The sequence below is a fragment of the Mus caroli genome, chromosome 17 (genome assembly GCF_900094665.2).
Source record: "Mus caroli chromosome 17, CAROLI_EIJ_v1.1, whole genome shotgun sequence".
In the NCBI taxonomy this organism is placed as follows: domain Eukaryota; kingdom Metazoa; phylum Chordata; class Mammalia; order Rodentia; family Muridae; genus Mus; species Mus caroli.
The window spans coordinates 44,576,466-44,600,399 of NC_034586.1; the positions used below are offsets into that span (position 1 = coordinate 44,576,466).

At 54.6% G+C, this 23,934-nt stretch overlaps 1 protein-coding gene across 4 annotated transcripts in view; it reads right to left on the minus strand.

The window, feature by feature from the left end:
* Window positions 1–5,881: 5,881 nt before the first annotated feature.
* The window catches only part of Foxp4 (forkhead box P4), a 58,002-nt gene continuing 39,949 nt past the window's right edge, over window positions 5,882–23,934 (minus strand). Inside the window, exons 4-17 of one of the 4 annotated variants that reach the window (XM_021186188.2) lie at window positions 19,495–19,617; window positions 18,983–19,069; window positions 17,370–17,517; window positions 17,047–17,257; window positions 16,699–16,803; window positions 15,929–16,016; window positions 14,669–14,752; window positions 14,349–14,517; window positions 14,184–14,260; window positions 13,465–13,566; window positions 10,046–10,167; window positions 8,506–8,572; window positions 7,929–8,098; window positions 5,882–7,567 (exon numbers count right to left, since the gene is read on the minus strand). In XM_021186188.2, coding sequence (XP_021041847.1) covers window positions 7,420–7,567; window positions 7,929–8,098; window positions 8,506–8,572; window positions 10,046–10,167; window positions 13,465–13,566; window positions 14,184–14,260; window positions 14,349–14,517; window positions 14,669–14,752; window positions 15,929–16,016; window positions 16,699–16,803; window positions 17,047–17,257; window positions 17,370–17,517; window positions 18,983–19,069; window positions 19,495–19,617 — 1,701 coding nt within the window. In that variant the 3' untranslated portion in view covers window positions 5,882–7,419. Of the gene's footprint in view, window positions 7,568–7,928; window positions 8,099–8,505; window positions 8,573–10,045; window positions 10,168–13,464; window positions 13,567–14,183; window positions 14,261–14,348; window positions 14,554–14,668; window positions 14,753–15,928; window positions 16,017–16,698; window positions 16,804–17,046; window positions 17,261–17,369; window positions 17,518–18,982; window positions 19,070–19,494; window positions 19,618–23,934 lie in introns of all 4 variants that reach the window. The other 3 variants (XM_021186187.2, XM_021186185.2, XM_021186186.2) reach the window with 3 other exon arrangements.

Sequence of the window (23,934 nt, forward strand, 5' to 3'; positions counted from 1 at the left end):
AGAGAGAGAGAGAGGTGGGGTGTGTGTAAGGGGGTGACTTGGAGGAGGGAAGGGTAAAGAGATGGTTCAGAGAGGATGGAAGCCTAGCCTGTGCAAGCTCAGAATCCTGTTCTGTCATCCATTCACCTTAAAAAGCAATGAAGCCATCCTATGTGAGGTTCATCCTGGAACCTCACAGTCCAAGGCCGTGACCCCTTCCCTCGTCATCCGAGGGTCTGCTCTCTCACATTTGTGGCTGAAATCTCTGGCACAGAGCCTCAGCTCTAGATCTCCCTTCCCCACACTTGCTCCCGAGCTGTCTTCTGGCATAGTCCTTCTGGGAGCCGCTCTGTTTTAGGAAGCATTCTCAGGACTCTGACACTCTATGGGACCCTGCCTTGGCCTGGGCTAGCCCTCTCTCCTGGGTCTGCCTTTTGAGTCTTTCCACCTTGATTTTAGGCCTCCTCCGTGGCCACACCTCTTGCTCCATAGCCAGATGTGCTTCTCTAATGTCCGTCTGTATGCCTGCCTGGTGCGGGCAGCTGGGCGTTGGCATCTTCAAGCTTAGATGAGACGTCATCTGCTTGGTTCTGGCCAGAGTTAGTGGGTAAGGATTCTTCCTGGGACCCAGACCTCACACCTTGGAATAATCCCCTCTTCCTCTCCCTCCTCCTCCTCTCCCTCCTCCTACACCACCTCTCCTTCCTCCTCCTCCTCCTCCTCTTCCTCCTCCTCCTCCACAGAAAATGGTGCCCTCAAGGCATCAGTCCAGCCACTGGGCGTTCTCCCAGGCTTGGGTGACTCTTTCCTGACTTATTTGTTGACTGGAGGAGGTGCACATCTTTATACGCATGTGCAGGTCCGAGAACAACCTGAGCTGATTCTCTCTTCTGACCATGTGGGGCCTGGGGATGGAACTCAGATCTTGGCAGTTAGTGTCTCTCCCAACAGGTGCTGAGCCCTCTTGCTAGCACCTGTTGACTGTTTTAGAGATAAGCTATTAATCTACTTATAGCCCAAACGATCCTCAAGTTCTTATGGCTTCCTGCCTCAGCCTCCTGAGTGGTTGGACTACAGGCATATACCACCATGTCTGGCTGCTTCTCCCCGTTCCTCCCTCCCGCTCCGGGCTAGCCTCAGACTTGTCGTACAGTCGAGGCTGGCCTTAAATTCCTGGATTCTCCTGTTTTAGCCCTTAAGACCCAGGTGTTTGCTACATCTGCCAGTCCAATGAGGCTCTTCTTTTGAAACTGTTACCACCCTTATTTATTTACTAACCGTGTGCCTATACACATGTGCTGTGGAAGCAATGCGGAGACCCCACCATGTAGACCCCAGCGAATGAATTTGGGTGCCACTGAGGGACTCTGCCTACTACTGCACCATCTCCCTGACCCCAGCATTTCTTTTTCTTATCTGTGTTCATTAATGCTTTGAGACAGGGTCAGGGATGTTGAGACAAGCCCAAGCTGGCCTGGAACTTTCCATCCTCCTGCCCCAGTCTCCCTTTGTTCTAAAATGAAACACTGCAGCCTGGGTAACAGAATGGCTCAGGCTCTCTCTGCCCAGCTCAGACTTGATGTCAGTAACATATCCGAAACCCTTCAGGGGTCTCCTCTCTTACATCTCCTTCCTCAGAAAACAGCCAGATCCTGAGGGCTTAGCACTCCTATAAGTTCATTCAGTCTCTGTTACATGTGTATATATACCTGACAGAACATTGCCACTCATGGTTTCAAACATGCTATAAGTGTAAGAACTCTCTATGTCTTTCACCACCACTACCACCACCACCACCACCACCACCACCACCACCACCACCACCACCATCATCATCATCACTTCTCTTACTTTGGCCTTGCTGCTGGGCCCTCTTTCTTATTCCTTTTCTTTGCTGCAGACTATTCCACCACAGAACACCTGAGGTTCCCCCATCTCTTGACCCAACACTTAGCAATACCCAACTCATTGCTCGGAAGGGCATGGACTTTCCCCATCTCCATCTATTTCTGGGCCCTAGAAGCAACTGTCCCCTGGGAGACACCTTTGTCACTGCCCTGCCCACCCTGCTCCCCAGAGCAGGGCGCAGATAATAACCCGGGGTCAATCCAGGCCCCAGGGGGTGGTGGTGGGGGTGGTGCAAGGACACACCCATGTCATCTTGACACTGCCAGCTAGCTGAGCTACCAGGGTGGCCAGCCCCATGCCTGCCAGGACCCTCCCGCTAGCATAAGGGACCTTTCAGGCCAGGCAGGCACAGGGACAGGCTGTCTTTCTAAACCTTTTTCTTTTTACATCATTTATTTATTTTTGGGGGAAGGGGGGGCATGGCTCAAGTGTGCTGGTCAGAGGAGAGTCAATTACCTTCTTCCACCGTTTGGGTTTCTGGGGATTGAACTCAGGTCATCAGGCTTGGTGGCAAGTGCCTTTACCCCGCTAGCCATCTCAGCCCTGTTTTCTAAACAGTTGATCCTGAGGCCCAGGGAGGGGGCCAGGCCCGAGTGGTGGGATTTCTCTGCGACCTGTGGGAAGGGGCCCCTGGGTGTAAACCAGCCAATGACGTGTGTGCATGCATGTGTGGGGCCATTAGCTGCCTCTCAGGACAAGGCTCTCTTTGTCTGCCTTACCCAGAGGTGCTGCAGAAGGCTGCAGAAGGCCTGTATCTGTCTCCTCAGGGCTGGCGGTTCAGCCTTGCTCCACTGCAAACGGGGCTTTACCTCAGCCAAAGCCACTGTTTAAACCTCGCCTCTGAGGCTCTCTGAACTTCAGTTTCCATAATGAATATCTCCAAGGCAAATTTAGCCCCCTACCCACTCTTTAGCCCAAGCTGGTCTTGAACTCAATGCTGGTATTCCTGCTTAGCCTCCTGAATGCTGGGACTACACGGGTACAAGCCACCATGTCATCTGAACAACCTGTTAGCTAATTAGACTATGCCTCAGTTTCCCTATCTGAGAATTGGGGATACAGAATCTAACCCAGAGCTGTGGTCTTCTTCTTCTTCTCCTTCTCCTTCTTCTTGTTTTGACAGGGTTTCTCTGTGTAGCCCTGGATGTCCTGGAACTCACTTTGTAGACCAGGCTGGCCTCAAACTCAGACATTTGCCTGCCTCTGCCTCCCGAGTGCTGGGATTAAAAGTGAGTGCCACCACGCCCGGCTTGTTAATACTTTTTTTGAGGGATATTTTTAAGACTGGGTCTCCTGTAGCCCAGTCTGGCCTAGGTCTGTATGAACCAGAATGACCTTAGACTCCTGATCCTCCTGCCCCTCGCGTGCTGAGATCTTAGGTATGGGGGCTACCACACCAGGCTCCTTGTGACCGGAGTGAGCAGGTGGGGCAATCTCTGCTTTGGGTCCCCACACTCTTCCTCCTTCCTTCAGATTGTCTGTAGAATGTCTCATAAGCCCCACGTTGGAAGAATCTCGAAAGCCCCAACCAACAGCCAAAGGAACGAACCCTGGGTTAGGCGAGGAGAGCTTAGCTCCACCCTACTTGAGCACGCAGCGCCGCAGGTCCGCTTTGTTTGAAGCGCCCTCTGCCGGCCACGGGCAACAGGCTCTGAGACAGAGTGGCGAGCTCTGCGGGGAAAGAATGGTCCAGGAGTGCTGGGAGTCAGGTTCCAGGTTCTCCACCAGGGCAGAAATGCTAAGACCAGGGCCAGGTGCTGGCCGCAGCCAACCCCCAGGCAACCGGGGTGGGGGTGGGGGTTTGGCGGGTGGGGGGGCACACGGGAACGCGGGCTGAGGGAGAGGCTCAGCAGTTAAGAGCACTTGCTGCTCTTGCCGAAGGCTGGAGTTTGGTTCCCAGCACCCACACGGTGACGACCCCCCCACCCCCACCCCAAACCATCTCTAACTCCAGTTCCAGGGGATGTGATACTCTTCTCTGGACTCTGCAGCACCAGGCACTTAAATAATGCATTTTATATACAGGCAGGCAAGAAATTCATACAGGTAAAATAACCTTTAAAAATAAATAAATAGTCGGGCATGGTGGCGCACGCCTTTAATTCCAGCCCTCGGGAGGCAGAGGCAGGAGGATTTCTGAGTTCGAGGCCAGCCTGGTCTACAAAGTGAGTTCCAGGATAGCCAGGGCTATACAGAGAAACCCTGTCTCGAAAAACAAAACAAAACAAAACAAAAACTCAGAGCCAAAAGGGGCTATTTAAAAACAAACAAACAAAACAACCAGACCCTGTAACAAAACAAAAGGAAGGATAGAAGCTAGACTGCATGGAGGACTTCCTGGTGGGAAGAGAGACCTAGAGAGATGATTGCTGGTGCATGGTGGCAGACATCTGTAATCTCAGCACTGGAGAGGCCAGAGGCAGTCTGTTTGCCTGAGTCTGAGTCCAGCCCAGTCAGTCTCCATACTAAGACCCAGGACAGCCAGGGCTGACTCAGAAACAAAAATGGAAGACGTTAAGCTCAACGATCCTAGCAACTTCCTGTGTCATACTACAGGGACATTTTTCATCAACATCCGCAGTAGACATTCAGCTTTCTTCTCGACGTAGCTTAGTATTTCTGATAAACATTTCCATCACTCTATGGAGGAATGGAAAGACAAAAAACAAAACCCATTAGGATTCTAGGTGAAGCAGGAGAAACTGAAGTTAGACTGCCAGGAGAACTATCCTGAGTACAAAGCTGGGAGTTACGGGAAAGAATGGCTTCTTGTCCCTTCTAGGGTCTGAGTAAGCAGGCTGGCCCTGGGAATTGCTATCAGAACAAATCCTCTTTTTGCAGGGGTAGGGTAAAGAATTTGGTGCTTGGTAGCTAACATCCCTGGGTTCTCCTGGGGCCTTCTATGGGGTTGGGAGAGGGAAAAGGAGAGCAAAGGTGTTAAGAGGCCATGTCAGGTTAGAGCGCACGGCAGGTGCTGTCCGGAGTAAGCAGATACTACATTGCTCTTTGAAGGGTGGGGAAGGCAGGCAGATCAGGGCATCAGCAACGCTGCCTGTTAGGGTGAGGGTGTGTGTGCGAGTGTGCATCCGTGTCTGTCCGCCAGACTCCAAATGAAGCCCGGTCCTCTCCAGATCCGGTGTGTGTGTGTGTGCGCGCGCACACGTGTGTGCGCGTGTGTGCAGGGGTGAATGGACAGACACAAGGAGCTCATCTTAGACTCTTACCAAGTGTACAGAGGACCAGGTAGCGGAGTGGAGGAGCTAAGTTTGCGGAGAGGGCTCTGGGAGCCAAGGTTAGAAGGAGAGAGCAGAGGTCAGCAGGCATTTCTGAGCCATAGCCGCAGTCACTGGAAAGTCCCAGGAGCTTGAGGGGTGATAGCACTTAGGTTTGCTACATCTCTTCCTGTGCCCCACCCCTCACTCCCGCCAGTCCATCAGCTTCCCAAGCACCGACTGGCATGGGAGATGAAGTCCCGGTGGGTGCCCTGGGGAGCAGTATTCAAAGGTGATGTCACCCATGGGTACTCCCTTGGGACTAATAGTTGGGTCACTTCTTCCTTCTCCTCACTACCCAGGATCCCCTGAATGGATTAGACTATCTTGTCTTACCCCAGAGCCACCTGCATGCACTGTGCAACTGCAGACAATGTACCTTGGTGCAAACAGGTAACCCACTCTGGAGTGTCAGGATGCACATAGGCCTATCCAGGTGACATGATGGCTTAGCTGGGCACCATGCATGGAGCAGCACACAGCCACAATGACAGAGCCCAAGGCAATGAGCTGTAATACTCTCCCAGCTGGAACAGAGCACCCTGGCAGAGAACCCCCATCACCAATCTGAGCTGCAAACCCAGGGCCTGGCATTCACGGTGCCAGCTGGGAGAGGAGGAACCCAGTGTCACCTGTGCCTGGTTCACCTGTCGTTCCTGCCTTCAGCAAGTCGTCTGGCTCCAAGGGCCCTCTCCTTTCTCACCTTGGTGACACACACAGGGCCCGGTAAATAGAGGACTTTAATATTTCTGTGCTGGTCAAACGGAACACAGGTGGGGGTACATGGGGGAAGGCCGGGGGCGGGGCGCCCTTGCCTTTCAGGAGGGCAGCTTAGGTGGGGTAGGGATAGGGGGTTGGTGGCGAATGTGGGATTCTCCTGGGAAATATCCAAGAAGTCTTGGGGAAGGGGCCTGGTCAGGGTGTTCCAGGCATCCCTTACACCCAGTCCGTGGCCTTGGGTTGTGGGTCCCCCATAGGGGGTCTGTGGAATCACATCGTTTCCAGCTCTGCTGCTAGAATCCACACTCCCGGCAATGATGGGGACTTGGTCCTATGGAGGCATCTGAAGAGCCCTCCCCCCCACCCCCCCGAAAGCAGCCCAGAGTTGGGGGCAGGATTCTGCCCTCTCCTGTCTCCATAGGCAAGGTATGAGCAGAGGGGAAGCGAGTAGGACCCCTGGACCCTTGGGGGGGGTGGAGGAGGGGAGGAGGGGGGTCTTGCTACCAACAGACACTGTAAACTTTGGTTTAACACAATAACTTAAGTGAAGGAGGGAAGGCTTCCAGCCCGGGGCCAGGGGGCAGGGTTGGGAAGGCAGGGTGCTTGGGAGGCGGCAAAAGAAAAAGCCAACAAAAAGTTTTGGTTTTTGCTTCCGGCATAAGAAAGGTCTTTGGTCATCCGTTTAACTGGGAGAGGGAAGGACAGGAGGAGGTGAGGGAGCGGGGTGAGAGGACCCCATTTCGGGGACCCGTAGGCTGGGGGCGAGGGTGGTTCCAGCCGGGTTTTCTCCGCACTGTGATGTTCAGGGCAGAGACCACCTATGCACACGCTCTGAGGGTGTCCAGCATGGGGGTCCCTCAGTGCTTCGGGGTGCCGCAGGAGTGCCCAGTAAACAGGGTGGGGTGGAGGCCTGCTTAGTCTGGGTCCTGCCTCAGGTCAGGGAGGGAAGGGCAGGGCACAACTTGCTCCCGCAGCTGAGGGGGGCTGGTCTGCAGGTGCCCCGCCCCCAGCCTGCTTGCCCCATTGAGCAGGAAGCTGGGGCCGGAGAACTAATTTTCACAGTTGGGAAAAGAAGATGAGGGGAGATGAACCGGGAAGGGTCCTCTGGCCAGAAACCTCTGCCACAGACGGGACAGAGGGGATGAAGAAGGTAGGGTTGTGGGGGTGGCTCAGCCCCGCCTGCGGGTCTCCCCTTGTGCTAAGGGGTCTTGGAGGGGAGCACTGGTGGGGAAGGAGAGCCCTGCTGCTGCTGCTGCTGCTGGTGGTGGTGGTTGGGAATACAGGGAGGGGCTGAGAGGGTCTGGGCCCTCCATGTCCTCTACGGGTCCCAGTCCAAGGGTTCTGTGTTCTCTGCGGGGAGCAGGGATATGCCTGTCCCCAGGCGTCTGTCAGTCAGGTGGCATGGGAGCTACTGGCCCGGATCTCCCCCGTCTGAGTCCCCGGAAGTGCCTTGAGGTTGGAGGGGCTGTAGAGTGGGGTGGGTAGGCCGGGGTCCACTGGGCGGCAGGGTCTTGGCCTGCCCTGCCCACCCACGCTGCCCTTAGGACATGTCCTCTCCTCCCAGGTCCTCCTCCAGGTCCCTGTCTTCTGGAGGCCCCACAGTGCTGGGGTTGGGGGCACCCAAGGGAGGCCCCGGCCGTCGGTCATCTTCTGCCTCTGCAGGCTCCTCTTTGACTTGTATCTGGTGGCTGAACGGAAAGGGTGATGCGGGTGTGGGGCTGCCAGGCCTCCCTTCCTCCCACAAACTGATCTAGAAGGCCAGGGCCCTGCTACGATCCCACCATCTCTCCCCAGGCTCTGTGTGAAGAGAGAGAGAACGAGAGAGAGAGAGAGAGAGAGAGAGAGAGAGAGAGAGAGAGAGAGAGAGAGAGAGAGAGAGAGAGAGAGAGAGGCAGAGTGGAAAGTGAAGAGGAAGAAGAAAGTCTGGAAAGATGGAGGGAGGATAGAGAGAATTGTGGGAAGGCTGTCCTATGAAGATGGGAGAGATAGCTTGCCTTTTCCATAGAGATGTTGTGGGACAAAGGAGCCATGGGGCTTTCATGTGCTCACCTGTACTGAGGAGGGGAAAGACGAGGGGGGCTGCTGCTCCCATTGCTGGGTAGTGGTTCCCCAGGGGCACCCAGGTCCTCCTGGCTGAGGGGCAGAAGGCTGCTGGCTGAGCCAGGGTTCAGCATGCCGGGGTTGCTGAGAAGAGGGAAGCTGCTCTCTGCCAGGGCGGCCTGGAGCACACGGGGTAGTGTTATCAGTGGCTGGAGTCGTCAGAGCCCTCATGCAGGGATAGCTTAGTAACACTTCCCCCACCCTCCGACCCACTCCCACCACATACCAGTAAGAATTCTTCACCCATCACCCAGCTTTCCTGGAAAATTGGTCTGGCCTAGCAATGCCCCCCCCCCCCCACACACACACCTGGGGACAGAGGACTCTAGTCTGAGGGCCTGAGGGATGGGACTCAGGTCCCATTGTCTGGTCCAGTCTATGCCCACCCTTTCTCAGAGGCACACACTGGTATGGAGGCGGGGCTGAGGCCAAGAGTGGGGCGTGGTCTTTACCCTCCTTCCCACCTACGCCCCTCTTCTAGGGCAACGCCTGAGGCAAGGCAGAGGGGAGCGGTGGGCTCAGTCACCTGGTAGCTGGCGTTAAGTGCCCCGTAACTGAGGCCCGAGATCATGTTCTTCACCAGAGTGGGGCTCCTACGGGAGAGAAGGCAATCTCAACTCACACATCCACAGACGACCTCCCTCTGACTCAGAGCCGGGATGAAAAGATGCGCCTCACTCTCGAACTGCTGGGAACCTGTAGCTGGATCCTTCTGATCCTCTCTGCTCTGTTTTAAAAGCCCACAAGCCCACAGGGAGCAGGGACTTCCAACCTTAGAGTGATCTGGGTCTGAGAGCGGGGAAGCTGGAGCAGAACTCCCAGAATTCCCCTTTCACAGGGCGTGGCCAGCACTTTCTCTCTCTGACCATTCTCTCCCCACCACCAGGGGCACGCCTTTAATCCCAGCACTCAGGAAGCAGAGGCAGGATGATCTCTTGAGTTCACAGCCAGTCTACAGCATGAGTTTCATAAAAGCCAGGTCTACACAGAGAAAAGTCCTGTATCGTAAAACGAAACAAAACGGAGGACTTCCGATCCTCCAGCTTCTATCTCCCCAGCACTGGGTTACGGACATGCACCGCCATGCCTGTCCTCTCTGTTATGAAACTGTTTCAGAAAAACAGTTTCTGAAGTTTGGCAAACAGCCTGATCTATAGCTTATGTTACTCCGTATACATAAAGTCCACTTTCTGGAACTCTTGAACGTAGGGCAGATGAGCTCTATACCAAGCAGGCTCCAGAAGCCAGCGGTACTGAAGAAGGCAAGGCTTGGGGGCTCACTCCCCCCCCTATTCCTCCCCCCCCCATAGAGTGTCTCAGAAGTCGCACAGTAGGGGAGAAGCAGAGGAGCGGTAGGGTCCAGGCTGGTAATGAGAGAACACTACTACCAAGGACGGAGGCTGGAATGTGGGCACGTGGTGGGGCGTTTCACAATCTCACCCTACCCCTGTTACTCTGCGGTTGCACAGCAAGCCCGTTGCTCGGGTGAAGGAACAGTGGGTACTATAGGTGTCTTAGCCTACTTCAGGTCTCTCCTGAGCCAGGAGCCCAGCACCAATGTATGTAGGCAAGAAAATGGGTGCTGGTGAGATAGGGAAAGGTTCTGACCTACTGTGTGCTGAAACAGAGCATAAACTGGATGTGAGGCCTGGTCCTGGACCCAACCTGCTTTCCTGCTGGCTTCCCGTCAGCCCCTGGCCCTCTCCACTCAACTCTTCCACTGTGAAATAAAGATTCAGGATTCTTATCCTATAGCAGGAAGAATTTAGGATGGCAGCTGTCACCTCAGCTCACATGCCAGCTCTAGCCATGATCATGTGGGCTTCACCTCTCTGGTACCCTGCCCCCCGTGATTCCTTCTCTTAGTCAGAAGTGAGAACTGAGGATGGCAGTGCCCATCTTGGGGTTGCCAGTTATGTCTAGGTGGCCGGCCATGCACACTGGTCTCCTTCACCCTCGACACCCACATTCCCTTCTCAGGAGGGCATCCAGGGTGTCCCAGAGAAGCAGGAGCTGGGCTGGCTCAGGCCGGGCTGGGACAGCTCACTCAGCTAGGGCCCACATACCCTGTCATCTTTGGCGGTCTCCGTTTCTGATATTCCCGCTCATCCACAGTCCACACGGCCCCCTTGACGTTCTCCACACGGACGAAACACTTGTGCAGGCTGAGGTTGTGGCGCACGGCATTCTGGGAATGCAGTGAATGGGGTTCCAGTGAACGTACATAGAAAATCTTCCCATGGTCCCACATCTCATGTCCCAGGGAACAATAACCACGGTCCCAGCACAGGGTCAGTGAGAGGGAAAGTCCTCAATGTCTGTCTCATCTCGGAAAGGGTTGTCTCGGATAGGGTGTGCTGGTACACGCCTTCAATCCGAGGACTTGGGAGTCAGAGGCCAACCTGGTCTATACAGGGGGGTTCAGGCCAGCCTGGATTACATAAAGGCCTGGTCTCAAGAAAACGTTGTTGCCAATGAAATTAAATAATTCCTTTCTACATCTTCACTGATCAAACACACTGGCAGAAATCACTCCTGACTTCTGATTTTAAGATTGCACAGGGATCCTGGTAGCTTAGAAAGGCTGGGACACTGTACCTCAGGCACACACTGAGCATTGCAGATAACTTCGGCAACTAGCTTACGGTCCTCACTACCTTTACTGAACCCCTAGGAGTCTGGGGCGGGGGGGGGGGGCTGAGGCTGTGAGCTGTGGCTCCGGACAGATAACTTTCTCGGAGCACAGGTATCCAGTGGAGCCTAATAGATACACCTGGAAACCAACTGCTGACTTGAAAAGGCGGCCCAAACACACAGCGGCAAGACAACAAGACAAGAGAGAGTGTAAGACATCTTGTCACTACCTCGTCCTGGAAAGAGAACTTCAGAAATTGAGGTCACCTGGTTGGTAGGACACATGGGCGGGGATTGCTGGGCCCAATTCCCTCTGGAAGCCTGGGTGAGGGCACTGATCCACCCATCTCCCGTCCCCAGGTCCCTTGGTCCCACCTCCCTATCTTCACTCTCAGTTTTTCTGTCTCTCACCAGCAGCCCCAGCCCTGTCCCCATTACATGTCCCCCACCAGTCTCCTCCAACCCGCCTATCCTGGCTCTTCTTTACATTTCTAAACGGGGAAGAAAGCGGGCAGGGCAGGCAGTGGGTGCCCCTGGAGATCTGCTCTCCCTCTCTCCCATCCAACTCTTGCCTCTTGCAACTGGCCCGATTTCATTACCAATTTTAATTTGCCTCTAATTAAATCCTGTGTATTTTTCCGACTCGCTTGCTAACCCACGAGGGAGGCGGGCGGCTGGAGTGGAATCTCACGGAGCGATAATTACAAAGGGCCTAATCACGCCGGGGCTCCTGCCTCGGAATAAATTTGCCCGCATTACGGGGCTCCGATCCTCCGCTTTGCAAATGAGAATGACCCCAATTTCCGAGGGTGGCCTCGCCGGGGCTTTTTTCCCTCGTTTCGAAGCCTGATTCGTGACGAGAGACTAATTCGTTACGCTGAAACATTAACGGCAATTTAAGGGGTCTGGCGGGGGCTGCGTAAACAAAAGGATGGGCCCACAACACAGGCCCTAGGAGGGGATGGACATGGGAAGGCTGCTGAGAACCATCCACTTGGCAGATGGTAGCTCTGTCCCTAAGAAATGGCAGCTGGCTTGGCACACGCCCACCCCCAAACCTGGATACCCTAAGTCTAAAGCAGCCGGCATGGTCTATGGATGGGGACCAGAAGGGGTGGGGGTGGGGATCAAGAAACCCAAGTGATGTAGAGAGAGATGACCCAGAGAAGGCACAAAATAGATGGGACAGAAGTAGAGGGAAGAAACCACAGGCTACTCTTTCCCCAGAAGCATGAATGAAGTTGGCTGGCTGAAAAGAACTCTCAAAGTCAGTGTGGATCTCAAGCCAACACAGTCTGACCGGACAGGGCAGTGTGGCACCCCCCGGGGTGCCATGTAGCAACAAGCCACACTGTATCAGGACCAGATTTGGGTTGTGTGTGAGGGATGAAACAGACCAAGGTGAGGCTCTCGGCATGGCCACTGAGAAGCTATGAAAGCCACCTGAACCAGCTCTACGCTATATTCAACTTTAGGTGATGGGATTGAATCATCTGTAAAGTCTGCCATCTGACCTGGCCTAGACGTTGGAGGCTGGACCAGGTGGCTCCTAAAACACAACGCTAGCTCAAAAAGAGGGCAGGGCTGTGGTTGCCAGGAAGTGACATCACTCATAGCCAATCAGAATGGCTGCCCCTGCTGCATAGTCTAAGCTTTGGGAGGCTGGCACAGGAAAGGGAAGATGCCATGATAGGCCCTTCTAGTAGTCCTTTGCACATTACTAAGGTAGAAAAGGCTGGGCAGCTGCAGATCCCACCCAGTGCTTGGCGGTGCCCTGGCCCGGAGGGCTTCCTCCTATCCACTGTTGAGAAACCCGTCACACTGTAGGTTTGTTTGGCTGCAGTTTTCTCACAGGCCAGCAGGAGGACCCGAGAGCCAGGGATACAATTAGAGTTCTGAGAGAGTGAGTGATAGACGCCCTCTCCTGTATCTAGACTTCCTGAAAGGGCCAATACTCCACCCCCACTTCCTCCTCCTCGTCCGACTCCGCCTTAATTTAGATACCACCTTCTCATCTTGCTTCATAGTGCAAGACACACACATGGTGTGCACGCACACCCTATCTCGACCATAGAACGGTTTAGTGTCCCAGCCTACATCTCTAGCCCATTTTCCTAGGTCCTTGCATTCCTCTGGTCTCCAAGGAAAATGCTTATAGCTGAAAGTGTTAAGTGACTAATTGAATAGAGACAATTATCTCCCTGCCACTGGTGAGCTGGGTGCTGTATGTATCCATTTGTGTCCCTGGGAGTGGTCTATGGACCTCAGTCTACCCATGTATTGGGGCCAGTATACACCTTCCACCTCCTCCTGGACTGGATTAGTTATGAAAGCTGGAGCCATGGATTTACCCCAGGACCTGCCACTGAGCTGACCGTCAACCCTCCAGAGGCCCTGTCTCAGGGAGCTGGGATTCTTCGTACCATACAAAAGAGAAAAAATTTCTTCCCGTTAAAGAGACAGTATGAGGCTGGCCAAGGTCATTAAAAGGAAGACACTGTGCATGCCTAGCGCACACACAGGGCTGGGTTCCACACCTAGCAACTGTCTAACAGGGTGTGGTGATGTTCACTTGAAATCCTGGCACTCAGGGAGGTGGAGGCAGGGTGATCATTTGAACCCAGGGGTTTAAGACAATCTGCGACAATACAGCAAGTCCCCGATTTACAAAATAGCAAGTTAGGAACACTGGAGTTGCTGCTGAGGGGACCGGGGTGAGGGCTGTTGGTGGACCTGGTGGGCTATTTCTGCAGAACTGTTGAGGGGACAAAGTGGTAGGTAGCCTTGGTCTCAGTAGACTGTGGCGGTTTAGAGAAGAAAGTCGGGATGAGGGAGATAGGGCAGGTCTTACCTTCCAGGTGGCCGTATTTCTTCGGAAGTAGGCGAACATCCTGGTGAACCAGTTATAAATCTCATTTAGCGTCAGCTGCCGATCTGGAGTTTCCAGAATGGCCTGCAGGCAAGGAAAGGGCAAAGAGACCCTCAGCCTAGATCTGGGGCCCTCACGGCTCTGTGTTCCACCCTTTTATGTAGCCCCTGACTCACCCTTGAGGACAGGAGACCCAGAGGAGGGTTGGGAGTCCCCCATAGGCTAATGAGCTAAGAGAGCTGAGGGTATTGGGAGCTGGGCCTCCAGAGGCTGCGCATGCGCAAAAGGGACACGGGAGCTTCTTCAGGGTTGGGGGGTGAGAACCGGCTTCATGCGCCCTATCCTGAGGTAGCACTATTGTTGAGGCGGTTGGGGATTTTCTTTATTTGGGCAAAGAGTGTGAGAGAACGCACTTCTGTAGAAAGTACCACAGAATAGCCTCGTGTGTAAGGGCATGTCCTTGCGTTTATGAATAGCAAGTGTGAGCAAGTGTACGTATGCAGAAGTGAGCGTCACCCTGTGCATATGGACAATAAAGATGAATGGGAACGGACCCAGTGAGCTCAGGCAGGATAAGCTACAGCCCACAGAAGGCAGACCGGACAAGAGGGGCTCAGGAGTGAGGGACCTTATGGTCGGGCATCAGGAGGCCTGGCTGCAGTAAATTTGTTTTCTCCATCCTTCCGGCCTTCCATGCTTACCTGGCGGATAAGGGAGGCGTAGGTGAAGGGGGGCCTGACGTCAGCGTTCTTGTAGAATTCATGATTCTGGGCCAGCTCTGGGGGAGACAGGCAGAAGGTGAGGCAGCCAGATCAGGAGCCCCCATCAGTTGGGGTTGGGGGGTACCCCTCCTACAGCAGCCTCACCTGAGGAGATGGGGGAGCAGAATTTGTCATTACTTCTCCTGCGGGCAGGGCCCCCACCGTGCAAAGAGGCAGAGCCCAGGCCAGGGGGACGCAGGGGTGTGACGGGGGCGGCGGCTGAAGTTGGGGGGTGCACGAGGCCATCCGGGAACGGGTCTGCGGAGACGGTCACCTTGGAGAATGAGGAGGAGCCAGGGACTGGGTTCAGCTGTGAGCAATGGGGTAGGTGCTGAGAAAAGCACCCCAAGAGGCTGTTCCCTGAAGGTCAGGGCTGTGCTGAGGAAGGGTCGGGGGATGCTGGGAAGTGGGGGCAGGGCACTCACTGGCTGGCTGAAGGGCTTGGGCTCTGAAGGCCGCATGTGCAGATGTGCCATCATGGCCTGCAGCCGCTCACTCTCCTTGGCCAGCTGTGAAAAGGCACAGTGGGGGCGGGGGATGGGTTCTTATTCCCCTACAGGTTACCTGTCACTGTCACTGGAGACCTGGAGGCCCTCAGAAAGTCCCAACACACACACACACCACCCTTTCCTCACCTCTCTCTCTTTCACACACCCCTCCCCCAACACATACACACACCTCCCTCTCCCCACCTCTCTCGTGCTCTCTCTCTCACACACACACACTTGTGCATACGCACGCACATACCTCCCTCCCTTTCTCCACTCTCTTTCACATAGAGACCCCCCCTCCTCTCTCCCACCTGTCACATACATATAAACACATGCACACACACACACACACGTGCTCACAAACACACACCCTTCCTCTCTCCCCTCCTTCTCTCTCTCTCTCTCTCTCACACACACACACACACACACACACACGAGCACCCCACCCCCAGGCACCTGTTCCCTCTGAGCCTCACTTCTGAAAACATGCTAAAGGCCTTGGCCATTCTTTGCCCCTCTGGACACCCATCTCCTCAGGACCAGGAACTAATGCTCTCTCCCTTTCTCCACAGCCGTCCTGGGCTCACACCACCTTACACACGGCAACCTTCTTCCAACCAGCCACGCGCCCTTTCTCCCCACGAGAGGCTGAACAACACCCCAGTGCTTGCCTGGCTCACTACTGAAGAGGTGTGTGGGGGTGGGCAAAGGATTCATTTCCTCCATTCCTAAATCTCAAAGCATCTCTTACAACTGCCCTCTCTCCACCCTGTGAGCAGCCTGAGATGGTTAAGCAGGGATGGCTGATTGGGTGACTCTCTTAAGGACTCGATGCGATGCCGGAGCAAGGGTTCTAATCCCAGTCCCTCCATTCCCTGAGTGGCTCCCTAGGCCTGTGCTATATGGAGATGATGGTATCCGGCAGGCAGGGCAGGCAGACCACTCTGAGGATGTCCTGAGCTATCTAGACGGCTGAGGAAGCACGCTGCACAGCAGGCCTGCACATTAGCCATTCACATGAGTCTTGTTTTTACTTAGCATATAAAAACAGCTCCCTGCATACAGGGCCTCAGCCTTGGCCACTCAGCCTCAGCTGTCCTCACCTCACACGATGGTGAATAAGCCCTAGAGAGCACAAGATGGACTCTGACCATAGGACCCCCCGGGACCCTCCCTCACACTCTCGGGTCACACCTGGATCTCCAGCTGTTGGACCACCTGCATCTGCACGCGGCATTGGGCTGTGCTCCGGTCATCCAAAGCGTGTTCTGTGTTGAGGTGTCTTAGGGAGGAGGAGGGCAGGGAAGGAAGAGAGTGAGCTCTGGGTTTCCCTACTTTACCTCTCTAACCCATCCTCCAAGCCCCGAGTCTGTCAGCCAGCCCTTAGCCAGACAAGCAGACAGAAGAAGAGATACAAAGAAGAGACGGGTGGAACAAAGGGGGGGGGTGCGGCAGCTCAGGAAGCTTTCTCCTCAGCCTCCTTTTGATGTCTTAGCTAAAACCCGGCTACAGAGAGATCTAATTGCAAATGAACTAATTAAGTAAACCTCTGACGAAGCGTGAAAACAATTTGTTTGACCCTGATGCTGCAAGGGTCCGGGAGACAGCGGAGTTAATCAGTCAGTGACAGAGCTTGGCACCGTGGTGGCAGCTGGCCGCCTGCTGCCAGCCGCCTTGTCTGCCTCCCACCCTGCCTGTCTTCGGCTGGCCGTCCTAGGCCATCACTCTCCGGGATGTGGAGAGATAGGCTTCCTCCTCTGACACCCCTGGCTCTGGAGTGGGAGAGAGTTGTGGGGAGAAGCTGCCAGCGGGGATCTGGAGGGGAGGGGCAGGGAAAGCAGAGAGGAAGGAAGAGCTAGGCCACCCCACTGCTTGGCTCAGCTCTGCTAGGACATTAGGACCCCAGGTGACAAGAGCAGGCTGGACAGAGGGTTCCTGCAGGGAGAGAACTGGATGCAACCTACTTGATAAACTGGCCCAGGTCTTCACACAGGGTCTCACAGCCTGGCCACTTGCACTCCCCATGTCCATAAAGAGGGTGGGAACTGGGGGTCTCCTCATGGGAGGAGCTAGAAGGAGAGGGAAAAGGTAGTGGTCAGAGCTGCGGAGGCCCTCCCCGGGCCCGGCTTTTGTCTCTACTACTGGTCCAGCATTCTGTTCGCCCTGGGAGAAGAGGCCAACTCCTAGGTTCCCTCCCTCCCTCCCTTCAGCCCCTCCCTCCCTCTAGGTCCCCACCACAGTGCCACCCTCGAGGTTCCAAGTACCACCCAGAGCAGAGCCTTGTCACGTGCTACCCCCAGGGCCATCCATACCTGTCTCTCCGAGATGTGAGCACAGTGGGTTGTCCGTTGGGTAAGGGGTGGTGGGAGAGGGGCGGGGAGACCTTGGGAGGGCTGGCGAACGAGGTAGCAGTAACAGCTGTGCTGGCGAGGTCCAGCCCCTCCTGCCTGCCGCTGTCCTCAGCGGGCTGCCCCGGGGCACCCTCGCCTTTCCACAGCTGGGGCAGGTCTGTCGGGCACACGGCTGCTGCGGGAGACAGAGGCTGGCTGGCTGGGAGCACAACGGGATGAGCCCGTGCCTTATCCAGGGTTTAGAGAACGCTGTGGGGTTGGGGGCGGGGTGGGGCATCGCTCACCTTGCGGGAGGGCCTGGAGGGGCCCTGAGGCTTGGCTTGGCTGCAGGCTGACCAGCCCCTGCCTCTGGAGGTTGAGCAAGTGCTGTTGCTGCAACTGTTGCATCTGCAGGAGCTGCTGCTGGAAGGCCAGCTGCTTGTTCCCCAGGGCCTGGGAGGGAGCCCGAGGGGGTGGGCAGAGAGGAGTGCCGTTGGCCTCGGCCGTGCCATCTGGCCCCCACGCTGCCGCCACCCCCTCCCAGGGCCTGTCAGCCCCTGGAGCTGTCGTGGTAGCGTCTGCAGCCGCAGCTTCTCTGCTCCCGGCCCAGCTTCCATAGGGCTGCATGCCTCCTCGCAGTAAACACACGCATGCACGCACGCACGCACACGCGCAAACACACACAGCCAGACCCAGACACGCAGCACGACGCCCTCCCTCCTCCCTCCTCCTTGGCGGCAGCTTCTGCTATGCAAGCTGCAGCTGTGTGCTGGGGGGTGGTGGTGGTGGTGGTGGGGTCTCTCTCTCTCTCATCACAGTGATGAATGAGCCTGTCAGATCTGGGGACCACTCCCACCTGGAGGAGACCCTTCCCACATGCTCGGTAACCCCCTTCTTCTGGAGTGGGGGAGACTTCACCCCTGCCCCCCCCCCCAATCCCATCCTAGTTTAGATACAGTGCTAAAGGAGTGGATGGGACATGACCAGCCTCAGCTGAGTTCCGGAAGAGTGACGTCACTGCTGCCCAGACACAAGCCCCTGCATATGTGTTCCCCCACCTCTCCCCATTCAGTTCTCCACACAGGCACTGACGAGTCAGGCTGTCAGCAAGTTTCCTGAGCCCAGAGAGCCAAGCACGTCCTGGATGTTTGGGGAGGCAAGGATCTCTCTGCCTGCCTGCCCTGGAGGGTGGGCTGGTGTATATTTGGGGTGGCAATTTATTGAGGCAAGAGCTTAGAGAATCAAAACCAGATACATAGCAGTTGAGAGCACACGAGAAGGACGGAGGGGGTGGGGAATACCTGGCTACTGGCAGAGCAACAGTAGCTTTCTGGGAAGGGGCAACCAGGAAGTGGGACAACAATATTATCAGGACACAAGGGACCTGATGTAGCCTCTCAGGAGGAACTGTGGCAGAAGGTGGAGCAGAAGGTTGGGCTGGGGAGTTACAAGGATAAACTGGTGAGGGCCTCACAGGCATCATGGGACAGGACAGAGGCTAGGGCAGGCTGAGGTAGGGAGGTATAAACTGCTGAGAATTCTCAGGATGGGACAGCTGGCTCTCCAGGGGACAACGTTAGCAAGGAGATGGGATGACAGGAATCTGCTGCATATACATAAAGACCGTCAGACACATCTGATGGCTTGCACACACTCACTCCCACACACATGTGCAGAGACAATACAGCTTGAGGCAAGGGGAGAAAAGACGGGTAGGGATAAATGGTTGGAGGCATGTGAGTATTCACCCCTGACTTCTCTCTCAAACCTTTTCCTTACAACTTTTTTTCTTTTCTGGTTTTCTATTATTCCCACAAGGCCATTCTTTTGTCAGGCTAGAGGAGAAAGCTGGGCTGTGGGTGTTGGGAGCCCTCAGGGGACGTCCTGGGAGGAGGCTGGCCCCCCTGCAGTCACTCACCTCTTTGGGCTGCTGTTTTCCAGCCTGCTGCTGGGTGAGGAGTTGCAGGTGGAGCTGCTCTTGCTGCTTCTTGTAATACTCCTGCAGCTGGGGGGTGGGGGTGGGAACAAGAGGGGGTAGTTTCCAGGGCTGCTAGAAGCAAACCCAGCCCTGCTTTGCAGGCAGGACAGGGGGGTTCAGTGAACAGGGCCAGGCAGGCAGAGGCAGAGACCGAATCTCTTTGGCATGTCAGTGTGTGTGTGTGTTGGGGATGGGGAGGTAGGGTGTTTCAGCACTTCAGCCTGCTCCTTCGGAGTTCTAAAGTGAGGCCAGTACATGAGAAAGAAGGGTGGAAAATCCTGCGGGCTGCCAGGAATCCCAGAGGAATAAATGCCGATCCACCCGGCATGGCACGGGCATTCTCTCTGGTTTCTGCCACAGCCTAGGTCCTCAGTGAGGCAGTAGCAGGAGTGGGGTGGGGGGATGGAGGTGGGTGGGAGGATGGGGGGTGTCTGCCCTGGGGCTAGACTCACCTGCTGGAGCATGAGAGCCTGTTGCTGCTGCAGCAAGGCCTGCAGCTGAGGTGGCGACAGGATCTGCTGCATCTGCTGGGGGGTAAGCATCTGCTGGGACATCATGGCCACAGACACAGGCACCTGTGGGATTCACCCCATGAGTCAGAGGCAGGACCCAGGGCCTCACCCACAGCGTGGCAGAGTGGTTAGCTCCCAGTGCACCTACCTGGCTTCATATTCTGGTTCTGTCACCTATGGGGCAGTGTCTCTTTTGACCCTTTTGCTTTACATGTTTATTATTATTATTGTTGTTGCTATTTTTCCCCAGGGGGTGATGAGACGGGGTGTCATCGTATGTCTCAGGTTGGCCTTGAACTCCTAATCTTCCTATTTCCCAAGTGCTGGGATCACAGGTCTATGCCTCTATACTTCATTTATTGTATTTGAAGACATTCTCATTCTACTGTAGCCCAGGCTGGTCTCGAACTCCTCTTGCCTCAGCCTTCCAAGTGCTGTGATTAAAGAATGAGCCACATACTCGGCAGAGCTTTGGCTCTGGACATATTGATTTACCCTGTTCTCTGATAAAAGGGAACCAGCAACAGTCGTCAACTGATTCAGGCTACTAGAGAATTAGCAAGAACAGCAGTCAGAGGCTAGCGTGTAGCAGTGGCTGACTAGAATGGCTGTGGTCTCGGGATGCCTGGTTCCAGATGTGGGAGATTAGATGGCACTGGAGCAGGCCACTGGGCCACTTCCAGCTCTTATTTAGCATGTTTGAGACTACTAGCCAAGGCGAACCCGCGTAGGAAGGCAGCTGAGACAGAATCAAAAGCCGCCCACCCACTGGACATAGGGATGACTGCCTGGAATCCCAGCAAGCAGCCAGATCTTGTGAGTTTAACGTCGGTCTGGCGGACACAGCGAATTCCAGGCCAGCTAGAGCTATACCGTGAGATCCTGTCTTCCCCCAAGCAACACACTTGACATGCTCACACTCTGGCATGAGCCGGCCTTGTCCCACACATGGTGGTCCAGAGCAGAGGCCCAGAGAGCACATACTCCTGGGACCGTTCTGGTGACAGTGCATATGAGTGGAGTGGACAGCACAGTAGGCCAGCAGGCATAGAGTCACTTGCCCTCTCTGGTATGTCACTGTCCTCAAACACAGGAGTTGGGCTTCAAGAAATGAACTCAGGATTCCTGAAGCCCAAACAGAGGGACTGTCTGTCTCCTGATCCTTAGCACTCTCTAGGAGGCGCAGGATTCACCTGCAGTAAAAAGGCTTCGAGAAAAAACAATGACATCATATTTTCCCATTGGTCTACCTTCTCTGAGTTCCCTCAGACACAGCAATGCAGTTTGAGCCATCATACAGTCCTATAGTGGCAGCCAGATGCTCCCATGGGACTGTCTGTGTCCTCACTACTCTGTGAGCCCGGCACACACAGGACTAACTTTTTACTCCCATACCCTAATGTAGGATCTGGGACACAAAAGGTGCTCAGCTAAGCGCTTGCTCACAGAACAACTGAAAGACCTTTCCCAACTGACCAGAAGTTTCTTTGTAGGACTAAGTGTCTAGAGGACCCTTCCCTCCACCCCAGCCTGGCCTGTGAGGCAGGGGAGGAGTTGCCCCTCTCCCCTCCATACCCCACCTCAGGCCTCAGCTCTGAGCTAAATCCTGACCTTTCCCCAATACGCTGAGCCCAGATCTGTACTGAAGTCCCTAGAAAGGGTGACAATCCAGCTGTTAGTCTCAGACACACACACACACACACTTGTGGGCTTTTGTTTTTATGTCCCATGCCTTCCCAGAAGTGAATTGGACAGGCCACATAGCTACGGCAACTTGGGATTTCAGCTCTTGTCTACAAAGGACAGGGGTCCCACCACAGGTAGGCCCTGAGGATGGCAGGCAGGGACTGAGCTAGTCTAACTTGAAGTGGCCATGTGGCTCAGCTCTCAGGGTGATTGCCCTCTTTGAAGCATTCAACTCCAAGGCTAGGGATGTGACTCTTGGCGGAGCACTTGCCTAGCATGCAGAAAGCCCTAGGGTGGAACCCCCCAGCACTGTATAAAGTCAGGCATGGTGGTGCATACCTGTAATGCATTAATTAGAGAGCAGAGGCAGGAGAATTCAGTCTTAGCTTCCACTATATATTGAGTTTGAGGACAGCTTGGGATACATGTGACACTGATCCAGAATGTAATAGAATAATGATGATGATGATGATAATGATAATAATGATAATCAACTTTGCCAGGCAGTGGGGGTGGCACATGCCTTTTATCTTAGCATGCAGGAAGTAGATCTCTGAGTTTGAGGCCAGCCTAGTCTAAAAGCAAGTTTCCAGGCCAGGCATGGCTACACAGAGGAACCCTGACTTGAGAATCCAAAAAAATAAATAAGCAATGACATAAATAAATGAAAAGCCAAAGGGCAGTTTCTGCCAGGTCAAGGAACCTAGGTCCTAGGTCACCTGACTGAGGAACTCAGGCCTGAGGCGTGTCAACCTCTCAGCTGGGGCTCTCCATGAGAAGAGGAGGCGGAGGACTGCCACAGTATATATTCAGTGTTGGGGTGCTTCCCATCCAAGTCAATGAGCTGCCACCCTATAAGCAGGCACAGGATCTAGCTCCATTGTCTACAGACACCTCAGCAACCTAGCCCTAGAGAGATCCTGTCTGGGGTAAAGCGGCTGCCTCCTCCTCCTCCTCCTCCTCCTCCCCCTCCTCCTCCTCTTCTTCCTCCTCCTCCTTCTCTTCCTCCTCCTCCTCTTCCTCCTCCTCTTCCTCCTCCTTCTCTTCTTCCTCCTCCTCCTCCTCTTCCTCCTCCTTTTCCTCCTCCTCCTCCTCCTCTACCGGTTTTGTGAGGCAGGTTTTCTCTGTATAGCCCTGGCTGTCCTGGAACTAGCTTTGTAAACCAGGCTGGTCTTGAACTTAACTCAGAGGCCCACCTACCTTCTGCCTCCAAGTGTGGGGGTTAAAAATGTGTGCCACTGTGGTCTAGTTTATTATTTCCCTTTTAAAATTATAATTTTATTATTACTGTTGTATGTATGTGAGAGAGAAGGGGGAGGGAGGGAGAAGAGAGAGAGGGGGGAGAGAGAGAGAGAGAGAGATATCTCTTCCCACCATGGGTTCTAATTCTGGTGGCCAGGCTTGGGTGGCAGGCACTTTTACCCACCAAGCTACCTTGCTTGTTCTTTGAAATCACTAAGCATCAGTGTCCCTACCTGGCCCCTGGGATTCGAACCCCTTCCCTTCTCGGCCTCAGGAAGGAGAAAATGAAGATGCTTAAGTGATAAGCAGGTACCAGGCAGGTGGCTGAGTCATTTCTCCCTGAACGTCCAGAGCAACCGCTGAGGCCTGCCTGCCCAGTATGGAGACCCAGAGGATCTTCCTGGGCACCAAGGTGTGAATGGCTGACAGTGCTGTGACCTATTCTTCCTTGGGGTTTTCTCACTTGGAGGCAGAGGAACGGAAGAGAAAAGGCATTTCTGGCCCCTGTGCCTCTCCCCAGTTGGCTGCAGAAGCCTCGGTGGATGCCTAGACAGCCTTCGCCCTGTGTTCTGTCTGCAGGTGGCTGGCTCAGTGGGGCTCTGAAGTGAGTGGAGGCATCCCTCTCACAGGGTCCCTGCAGACTCACTGGGTTGGGTCAGGATGGACACTGGCCAACTAGGAGGCTCAACAGCTGTGAGCCCATCTAGAGACCAGCCCAGGCCATGAAATGGCCCATAGTGCCACGGCAGGGAGAACGCTGGTTGAATTTTCAGCCAACTCTGCTCGGGCCCTAGCCCTCCACCCACTTTGAATGCAGGAAAGACAGTGGTGGCCAGGAATAGGGTGGAGTGTCTATGATCCCAGCACACGAAGTCTGAGGCAGGAGGATTACCTCAAGTCTGAGGCAGCCTGGGCAATATAGTGAATTCCAGACCAATCAGGACTACAGCCATGAGACCTTGTTTCAAAGAAGTAAATAAAACTGGATGGGAGGGAGGGTGGAATGTAGCTTAGTGGCAGCACTTATCCAAATGCCCACAGAGCTCTGGGCGTAACTCCTAGCTCTACATAAACCAGGGGTGGGGATGCACACCTATAATCCTAAATGGAGACAGAAGGATCAGAAGTTCAACATAGGCCGGGTGCACGCCTTTAATCCCAGCACTTGGGAGGCAGAAGCAGGCAGATTTCTGAGTTCGAGGCCAGCCTGGTCTACAGAGTGAGTTCCAGGACAGCCAGGGCTATATAGAGAAACCCTGTCTCAAAAAACAAAAACAAAACAAAACAAAACAAGACAAAAAACAACAACAAAAAGTTCAACATCCTCTTCCTCTATATCTATTTATAGAACTGGAGGCTAGCCTGGGCTAAATGAGACCCTATCTTTTTTGTTTTTGTTTTGTTTTGTTTTGAGATGGTTTTTCTCTGTGTAGGCCAGTCTTTCCTAGAACA